General features: G+C 34.7%; 1 protein-coding gene across 1 annotated transcript in view; it reads left to right on the top strand.

The window, feature by feature from the left end:
- Window positions 1-3,461: 3,461 nt before the first annotated feature.
- The window catches only part of LOC106688202 (DNA replication licensing factor MCM4), a gene marked incomplete at its 3' end in the record, with an annotated part of 50,656 nt that continues 43,071 nt past the window's right edge, over window positions 3,462-11,046 (top strand). Inside the window, 3 exon segments of the mRNA XM_014432558.3 lie at window positions 3,462-3,504; window positions 3,841-4,011; window positions 6,792-6,937. Coding sequence (XP_014288044.3) covers window positions 3,846-4,011; window positions 6,792-6,937 — 312 coding nt within the window.

The following is an 11,046-nucleotide window of genomic DNA, read 5'->3' as shown; positions in this document are numbered from 1 at the left end:
CCACTCTAGTGGGTGGGAAAACTGAAGGAAGCGTCAGCCAGAATTACAGGTTGGAAGGTGTTCCTAGCCAAATATAACATGGATACACTATATAAACCAGGTAAAAAAAGTTGTTGGTTGTCTTGATCACCGTGGAACAAGAAAAGGGACAATGAGGCTGCGAGAATGGACGCCAAGAGAGATAGAACATGGGTGACCATGATTGACCTCTTGGTCAATGGTGCACCAGATGCGAGACAGGTTATCGGAAGTAGTTTTGGAATGACCACATCTCGTTCGATGGGGGTAGAGATTTCGACAACTCCTTGATCCGAAAGGAAATGAAGGATATCGATGTGATGTGGTAACTTAACACACCAGAAATGATTAAGGTCGAACTCCCTGACTCTCTGGAATTCGTCCGAGGCACTCTTTGTGCGTACTACTCACAATGGACTGTTGTAGGGCGAAGTGCTGTCCACAATTATCACTTGCTTCCGTAAACTTTCTATTTCTTCCCTAATGTGTCTATGAAGTGCCTGAGGATATCACCTCTCCTTCTCGTGCTTCACTCTATTCTGTTTCAATGTGATTTCGTGCACCATTTTTCCTGTAGCTCTCGGAAATTCCCCTTCTTTACAAAAAATATCATCATATTACTTCAATATTGCCTTTTTCCTACTCTCCCTCTAGTTAATCACGCCCGTTCTCGCTTACAGTCACACACGAGCTTCTGACAGCTGTACCTCTTCACTCCAATTCTAATATTCCACTGAACCCCACTATTTCTTATTTTCGCTACCACCTTTTCCAAAATATCTCGTAGTCAATGATTATCAGTGATAATCAATGATTATCTGGTTGTTTCGGGCCATTTTCCTCATTACATAGACTGTTACCTTTCCTCCCTTAGCCCCCCAGTTACCTAATTCCATTTCTGTTTTCCCTTTAATGCTACAAGGTCTAACCAGAGTGATCAACTGACAGTTACATACTCTGACCTGTAGTTCCCTCTTTCCACCACTCATCTTTCTAGGGCCTCTCGGCAGACGAATGTTGCCACAAATGTTGCACAACGTTGCCATCCTTCCGCTGCTCCTTCCGAGTTCATACTCTCCTCTGTTCCCTCGTTCTTCGTTTTCGCCCTCCGTTTCAGACACCTCCAAGACCTCCGTAGACTCGCTTGAAGATCCTTCTGTCCTCCGTTTATTGCTTCTCCTTTGTACCCGCTGAGCGTTTATCTCCATGGGCTCATCGCTATGTTCATGGCCTCTTCTATATATATATAGGGGCACTGTTTAGCGATGTGTCCCTCATTCCCACACTCGAAGCATCGAGTACGGGGACACAGTACCACCAAATGTCCAATTTTCCCTCACCCCACACGGTCCTCCCTCCGCCCGTTTCCCCTTGATCTTTCAGGGGCTATTATTTTCTCTGGTTTTCTCTGTCTCTCTCTCTGTTGTTATACTATTGCCGTTCTCTTCTTCTCCACGGGTTCTGGTAATTTCTGGGACGGCTGTATTGGACCCTCATCCATTCTTGATCATCAGTTTCCATGTGGGATTCCCTTGCACGAAAGAGCGATCCTGGGGTGCTTCTTCCCTTTTTCCAGTCTCCATAGCTATCTGGACCTTGAGTATAGAAGCCAGGACATCATGCGGCCTAGCACATGGAACGTTGCCATCATTTCGATGAACTTGTCTGTGATTTGGTTGTAGCGCGACAGCAGTTCGGCGGCGTACTGTCCACTGGATTGACCCTGTCTTTTCCCCTCTCGGAACATTCGAAAGATGTCTTATTCCGGGGCCCAGCGCCCCCCTCCAAATGCCTTCTTCAGCCTCTCCTTTACCGTACTCCATGATGTTCCTTCGTCAGCTAGGATCTGGTTAAGGATGCATCTCTTCACCCGGCAGACCACTGCAGCCTTCAGTTCATCGGCGTCCCCTCTATCCAGAAGATCTTCTGATGTTTTGACTTCTATTCTTTCCATGACGCGATCACAGCCCTTAAGGAAGTAGTTTAATTCCCCGGCTTCCCCAGTGAATTTTTCTATGTCTGAGACCGCTTCCTCAAGTCCTCAGTAGTAGCTGTTCGGACTCTAATCCACGCGAGCTCATTATCGTACACTTCCGGCATGGTGGTCGCCGGTAGAGGTGGAAGTGCTGCGGCTACGTTCTCGGTCACCATTTCTTGGATCGGGTTTCCTTGGTTATCTAAACCTAACTCCTCAAGATTTAAGACTGCCGGTGCGACTGCTCCTCGTCCAGTCATATACTTAAATGTAGGAGGCCGATAACGACGATAGAAATCGAGAGAGAGAACAAAGAAAAGTCTCCAAGTACAAAGTCTCCTGTACTCTTTTAACTGTATATTTTACGTATTTTTTAAAAATTTTACTCTTGCCATTGTTACTTATTTTTTATTCTTATCATTGTTTATTCAAGTTAACTTTATACTGATACTATTTTATGTCTTCCTTCCTTTTATTTATATGTAATTTCTTATCACTTTATTTTGACATAATATTTATCCTAACTTTAATTACTTATATTAAAATAAAGTATTAAATAGTTTAATTTGTTCTTTTCTTGACCGCAACCCTGACCACCTTCTTATATTTAAAAAATATTATAAAATCTAGGGAGAGTACCAACGGCGGATCAACCCCCATTAGACAACTGTTCATTTATTTATACTACTGGTTGCTCAAATTGTATAACTTACATGTATTCTATAGTTCAGATTGTATTTTTGTTTTAATATAGTGTCATAAATAGAAATATATTGTGCTTTATATATAAGAAGATGGTCAGAGTTGCGGTCAATATATCAATTTTTACGGTCAACTATGTATACATATATATTGTGCTTTCTTTTCTTTTCTAACTATTCAAGCTTTCAGGTTTACAACTCGCCGTCTAGTTCAGTTTTTTTAATTGTGAGGATTTAAGTTTTCAGTTCGCTGAGAAAGCAAAATAAAATATTGCACAGTGACCACTAAAAACTTTTGTTAATGTATTACAAATAAATAAAGAACAAGTATACAAAACAAGCTTGGGCTGGAAATTTAAAAATTCCAAATTCCTTTATTGCTATCCACATGTCTACTATAATATCATTGTTATTAGTGATGGAATAAGATGACAACAGTCTCTCAGAAAGAGTGTACAGCCCTCTAAAAGATCCTTTTCAATGGGTTTCCGACATGTACTCAGTTATAGCATTATTTTAAAATAAGTTTTGAAGTTCCCGCCGCTAGAACTTGGTTTTAAATGCCAAAAAAAAAAAGTAGCACTAGTCCATCTTGAATAAATGAATTTATTATATCCAATTATTATACGATTAAATTATTCTGGGGTGGAATAAGTTGGGAACTTCCCTTTTGGAAGGAAACTCCTTAAGAAGTTTGCATAGGCAGTTTAAGAAGCTCTTTTCTGTAAAATATCAAGTGGGTGACTCATTTAACGTTTATCCGGTTGTGCAATAGGTTTCAATATAATCTGGTGTGGGCAAGGAACAAATGTAATTTGCGTTTCCTTTGTTTTACATGAATTTAGTTGTTTCTAGGTAATATTTTAGGGACTTGAGTCCGTTAAACCAATAAGTGGCTTGAGTATGTGTATTACCAGATGCATTATGCTTGTACAGGCATACTGTGTACATTAAATTAGCCCCATATTGTGGGAAAAATTGATTAAGCATGCTTGAGCCTATTATAATGATATTAAATTTTAGATGTTGATGTGTTCAATGAGTAGAATATTGTGTTAGAAATATATTTATTGTTATGAGATAATTTTTTTTTATTATATATCAATGTATAATTCTATTATGCTCTTGAATTGTTTTGCACTTGAGGTGAGATGTCTTCAAGTAGATCTGGAACCCCTCATATAGCTGGAGCTGGTAAATCTCACAAAGGACCTAGAACTCCAAGAAGACCCAGGATTAGACCAAATGATAACATTGTTGAAGCATCAGATTCATCCCTGACTTCGTTTGAGCGAATGAGACTATCCAGCCCATTTGGTATTTTAGTTGTAATTTTCAGCACTAATGTATCTTTTATGGTTGAGTAATAATAACTCAGTAAGTTTTTTAATGATTTAAAATTGTTGTGATTTTCATTGATAATTGGAATTCATTTTTTTATTTATTATTTTTATCAATGGTAATCAAATGATGTTTTTTTCTGTAGAGTATATTTCTAGTAACTCACATTGTTGCTCTGTAGCAAAGCTCACATGAGGCCAAAGAGAGCTACAACTCTTTGTATGACATTAAAAAACTCCATGAAGGTGCACAATTTTAAAATTTCCCTTTTTTTTATTCTGATAATTGCATTTTCCATAAGTCGCATATTGAAACATAAGATCACATGAAAAATTAAAGAGGCCAATTTGCATTGGTGTGTTGGCCTGTTTAGCGTTATACTGATAAACCTCAACGTTTAACATCAGTTGGTTACCTGTGTTGCAGTATTTGTGAATTTTAATCTTCTCTTCTTAAGTTGTTATTGTCGGCTTTAAAGTTGTTTTTATTTTATATATCTTTATAATTTCTTGAGACTAGTAACTATTGTTTAAATAAATGAATTTTATTCAATTTTAGTCTCAAAACAATTTATATTTCTTTATAAGTCTGCCAATGCGGCCATCCTGAAGGACAATCTTTTATACAGTTTTAGAACATCAATTTTTAAAAAAAAACCTTATGCAGGTTATTCTGTCCAGTCCACAATTACCCTATTTTATCAATTCTTCATATTAAATTAAAAATTAGAACTTTTAAACATAGTTAATTTTCACTATTAACTATTAATTGTGATAAATTATATCATAATAATCTTGTGATAAATTATAATAGTGAAAATTAACTGTGATTAAAAGTTTTAATTTAATATGAAGAATTGACAAAATAAGGTAATTGTAGACTGAAATTAATGACCTTGGCAGAATAGCCTGCATAAAGTTTTTTTAAAAGTGATGTAGTCATAAAATTGTATTTAGATCATGGATGGCCAAATTGGCTGAATCATCAGACTTATAATGAAATATAAATTGTTTTGAGACCAAAATTGGATAAAGTTTATTTATTTAAACAAAAGTTATCTAAAGCTACCTTTCTAGGCAATCAGAACACTTATTTTCAATGACACTTTATTAAATTATTATCTCTTTTACAAATGTATTCAATTTTAGGTTGAACAAAACTAACTAATTTCATAGAATCTTCTTTTGATGATTTTCTCAACAAACTAACACTAACTGTTGGCAATCTTTCTGCAGACAAACACTAATGAAACAAAGCATTGGTTTTTAGTTTTCTCCTCACTTCTCATCCAACAAAGTGTGTTGTTTGGCGATCCAAACAAAGAGTCCCTTCTTCTTCTTGGGAGAATCTTTGATGTCTTCTTTTTCAAGATGTCTCTTCTTGAGATAGACAAAAGATGATGAGGCCCTCCTCATCCAGCAAACATCATTCCCTGCCCTCACCTAACCAACGAATACCCAAAACCAAGTTTTCTTCCTTCTCCTTCTCTCGTTGTTAGTTCTCAGCATCAATTGTAGCACTACGGTTTTGAGTTTTTTCCTATGATTTCCTTTATGAATAATTTTCTTTAATACTTATTCTTAACTTATATTTTTTCTTAAATGTATTGTAATTTCAATTATGATGGGAAGTTAAAATTAAGTTTTTAAAATATTTGAATCTGTTCAACATGGCCGTGATTCAACCAAAGTTTGTTAAAACAAATGCCACCATCTTCTTTGTTTTGAATAATGATCTTTCCACTTTAGCTTTCTTTTTGATTTAACAAAGCAAATGAATAATATTAAAACGATATATGAAATAAAAACATATTAAAAACCCTTTATACAAAAAATATACTATTTACTCAAAAAAGAGGATATTACAATATAGATTTAGAAATTGGATCAGGTAAAGTTACATCATTATCACAATAACCTGTCTACTCAGCCTGGACGAAGTCAAGAATCAGAGAACAAGATGTGAGGAGAAGACGGTGGCACTGCTTAGATGCAAGATGGACTCTAGGTGGGGATGAGTTGGCAATCGTCAGACATCAGGATTGTGAGCACCAAACCATTATCTCCTTCTCTTATAGGCCCCTACAGTGATTAAATTTTGTTCTGCAAGATTATATGTTTGCATTAGATGGTTCCAAAAAATGTCCCTCAATTTATTTAATGGAACTCTCAACATGCGATAAAGGGCTAAATGTACCTGCCAGACTTCAGAAGTTGCAAAGAGATTGATTCAAATTGATCATTTGTTGTTAGACTCATTCATTGATAACTGTTTTGGCACGTTTTAGAAGCTCATAATAGATAAAGCAAGAGCATACTCATCCTAGGCATTTGATGTGGTTCTATTGTAGTTTTGTAAGTTTTCTCTGAAGTTTAAAAAGAAAACAAGAAGTAGGCCCCGATGACTCAGTATAATGGTTACTAAATTGACAGATTATACTATCTATAGGCAATTTCTGCTTTCATATTTACAGAGTTGTTCCTTTAGCTCTAGTTCACTCTTGCTTGCAAGTTAACTACTTCTTTCATTAGTATACTGAAAATTTCTCTGAATATATTTTGCTTAACCTCTTACTATATTATCTATTTAATAATTTTAAATTATTTATATTTGAGTATTTTAAAGATTATTGTGAATTATTGTATCAGGATACAAATTTCTTCAATAAAATTAATCAATGTTTTTTGTACCTTTGATTAATTTTTTTAACTTTTTTATCTTAAAATATAATAATATAATTCACTATTTAATGCTAGTGGATGGTAATCTAAGCTCACCTCTAAATTTTGGAACGCCTAGTTCCATGTGCACTACGAATTCTGTGGTTCGTAACACTCCTTTGAAGGCTAGACCAGATAATCCTAAGGTCAAGTGTGTTCTACAGCTTAATTCACAATCTGAGGTATGTAACTCATTTTTTTAGGTCATTAATTTATTCAGTATCCATAGCATATAATTATATACATATGTATATATACTGGATGTTTCACGGTTTGGTGTCTAAACTGAAAAAATGATTTAAGGCCCCCAAAATAAGAAAAAATTTCTTCCGAAAATATATCTGTTAACACTTTGTTTAGGAGATATTCACACTTTAAGATTTAGATAGTTATGAATTACTTAGGTTATAATATATAAATTGAGAAATATTCCAACTACTTTATTACATAAATGTGAACAATAACATTCTTATTAGATATTCAAAGTGATTCAAGTTAATCAAGGGATTAACACTTCGCATGCCTTCTACACGGATCCGTGTATCATGCGTCTAGCGCACATCAACATACAAACGTGTCAGTCTATTGCAAACACTGCTGGTGAAAGTTGTTTTTGCACTAGTTTCCTGTAATAGAATATTCATTTTAAACGTATTTAGTGGCAGTTTTTGAAAAACATTTTTATTTTCGTGTTTTTTTCACTATTCAATTAAGGTATCTATTTTTAACCATGAATATTGAAGCTGGTCTATCAAAACGAAAGTCTGAAGGCAAAATTGAAACAAATATCAAGAAAAAGGTTTGTATTAATTGTTTCTGTTTTTGTATTATGTTGCACTTTTTCCCATGATTATATAATTGTAATAAATTTAATTCAAACTACTTACATGTTTACATTCTATTTATACCCATTCAATATAAAATATGGATGGAATAATTATATTTATGGTAAATGCGGATCCGCTTAGCCAGCATTTACAATGGATATTTTGCTGATGGTGGCGGATTCACGGGTCCGTGTGAGAAGTATAAATGGGCAAATATACCACAAAAAAAAAAACAAATTTACAGGAAATGAATTTAATTGGTAATAAAGACACTTATTACTACTGGAAGCAAGAAAAAAAGTCTTACATTTTTAAAAAAAATCAAATTTTTTTTAAGGCAGTGAACGGGTTAAGACAGGCTCTGAAGAATGATAAATGATTGAATTAATTTTGACATTTAATGTGAATTTTAATGTTCATATTTCATTAAGTAGTTAGATCAGGCATTAATTTATTTATTATATCATAAATAATTCATTACAATACAAATCTTTAAATGTAAATATCTCCTCAACAATATGTTAACAGACATACCACCAGAAGGTATTTCATATTTTGATGTCCTTCATTGATATTTTCAGTTTGGATTTGGACACAACCTTGAAACACCCTGTATATGCTCTCGCATATCCTCGTTTGTATACGTGCTCATGAATATGTATGCAAAGAATATATGACCCATTGTTTCCTCAATTGCAGGGCATTCTGCTGTTTAATCCTATTTAAAGCGGTATTGATAGGCCCTTAAGCAACAATGTCTAGTCAACAGTTAGGTGACATAAAAATCTACCTCACCATGTTGGCGACTATGTGCGTGTGCGTACATGCCTGTTTGTGGGTAGGAGAAAAATCTTTCACTAGACAGAGTACAACAAATAAAAAAATTACACAACAGTGTGAGATTCTTACTCACTAAAAAACTACCTCCTAATTCTTCTTTACCAATCTGAGGAATCCCTGTCAAACATTACTTCTGGGGCAGAAGAGCTATCTACCTATATAATTTAAGCTAAGCCATTACCTGGCCTCTCCTTTCTCACTCTTGTGCTCTAAGCCTTCTGCCGATTTGCACTGCATAGTCTGCTACTGCAATCAATGCTCCTGCCTTGCCATCATCATAGCAACTAAGTTTTCAGGACTGATTTCTTGCCGAGTTTCGTGTCTAGCTCTTCTTTTTCTTGAGCAAAACTTGTGCAGAAAAACGAATGTTCCACTATTTCTTCCATGGAATCACTAGTTGGGCCCAATGTTCTTTCCTCTAGTTTGAAGTAGATTAAGTAGGTTCAGAAGCAACCATGCCCTGTAAGCAGTTGGATAAGGTAATAATCTACCTATCTGTATTTCCGGTATATCCATGTTGATGTATCAGATATCATATGATGGGTCCATCTACCAGAAGATAAGGCATTCCAGCGTCTATTCCATCTTTCAAGAGTATGATTTCTCTCTTTAACTAATGTAGCCCAGTGAGCACCATCTGACTATTCTCATTATCTTCGTCTGTGTTCATCTGCCAGTATATGCAATGATGCACACAGTATCATAGGACAGTGCAAAAAGCTTGAGCAACATGCATGGCACTTCTTTGGGCTTTACGGACATATGATTGCACTGGGCAGGCTTCCATATCAGTGCTGTGTATATCAATCATGGAACTGGATAAATTAGTCAGAAGCTTCCTCTGATTCTCTCTTGGTCCACCAATATATAGCATAATCCTAGCCAATTCATTAGTCACTTGTGCTGCTCTGTTGCTAACAATCGGATTTTCACATCCGAGTCTGTAAATTTATTCAGTATTATTTCGGTGCTCCTTCAAGGTATGTAATTATGCACACGTAATACGTCTCAATAGCCTGGTTACCTGTTCGATCACCAATCGCACCTTCTTTTATGCTGGCCAGTGTTCGTTGGAAGAACGGTTAAAGTTACACTACCACAACCTTATAGAAAATTCAGAATAAGGCGTGTGAAGAAGACAGCAGCACCAATGGACCAACACATCAGCGGTGCATGAGATGGCGATCATCGGCCATCACTGTAGGATCGGGAGCAACAACCATTCTCTCTCCATTACATACCTCTTCAGGAACTAAATTGTGTGCTATTATAAATTATATGATTGTATTTCATGGTTCCAGAAATGTCTTAACATTTATTTTATAAAATGATATACATGTAATAAAGGGCTCCTGGTCATAGGGAACGTACCGGGCCTCAGAGATTGCAAATATTATCTTTGTGCAAGTGTTCATCCAACCGAAGTATGGTATCAATCTTTACCCCCATATATCTAATAGATGGCTTGGATTAGATATCAAACTAACGGTGAGACTGATAATCTCCCTCAGTTTCCTACTGGTTGTCAACAATACCTCAGTTTTATGGTCAACAAGCTGAAGACCCATAATACCCATGATTCAATCCCACTGAGGTGGATTCAAATTAAAGCATTTTTAACATTGATCGTTATAACGGTGCAGTACTTCTAACCACCTCTTCTCCACTTTCCTGCAATGGCTTCCCGAACAGCTCTGATGGCAAAATTGATGGCATTGATTCTCGATCTGCCCTTCTGAGAGCTGTACAGATAATCAGATAATTCTTGGGTTCCTTCACTGAAGTCAATCAACGTGCTATAAATGATCTTCACCTGTACCTTGCTGGGAGTGTCCAGGAGATATAAAAAGTAAAATGGTGTGGAATCTTCTGGGTGCTCCTTTCCAAATGAAAGTATTGTGTTCTGTATAATCATCATTTGTCTTTTTATGTTTAAAAATATATATTAATTAGTTTTAAGCCTTTAAAAACTTAATCTAAATTGTAGACACAAAATAACACTTGTTATAAGTTTTCATTCCGTAAATATTGTAAATTATCAATATACGGTGATTGGCATATTTTTTATTTATATTCCATTGTTCTGGCTTCTTAACAAAAATTATTATTATGTTAAAATATTTATACTTACAATTAAAAAAAAACAAAAACACTTATTTCATTTAGAAATGATCAATTCAAATGTTATTTATCAACAAAATGCATTATGATGTCGATAAAAATGTTTAATAATCTTCCATTTCAAAAGAATTGTTTATAAATAGTTAATTATTTACCAAAAATATGATGACTTTTATAGTTTTGAAATATATACATTTTTTTACATCAGTAAAATAAAAATGTTTTCTTCTCATTATTAAATTAATCAACCTTTTCAATACGTAATTGTTTAATTTATAGTGTCTCTGTTCTCTTTTTGGTAACAGTGAACACATTTTTCTGTTATTTAATAGGTGTTGTAAAATATTACATTTGACCCTTTTTTTATTTTATTTTTTTAATTTTAAGTATTGGATAATGTTTCAAAGTTTTTGAAATTTCTTGCATTAAGATTACAAAATAAAATAGCAAATCTTTATAGTCTATATGCAATAAATATTAGTTGTAAATTGACAATATTTTGT

This window comes from Halyomorpha halys, unplaced genomic scaffold, assembly GCF_000696795.3.
Source record: "Halyomorpha halys isolate HHAL.00 unplaced genomic scaffold, Hhal_1.1 Scaffold1077.1, whole genome shotgun sequence".
NCBI classification, from domain to species: Eukaryota; Metazoa; Arthropoda; class Insecta; order Hemiptera; family Pentatomidae; genus Halyomorpha; species Halyomorpha halys.
This window is presented reverse-complemented; position numbering and strand designations above follow the sequence as displayed.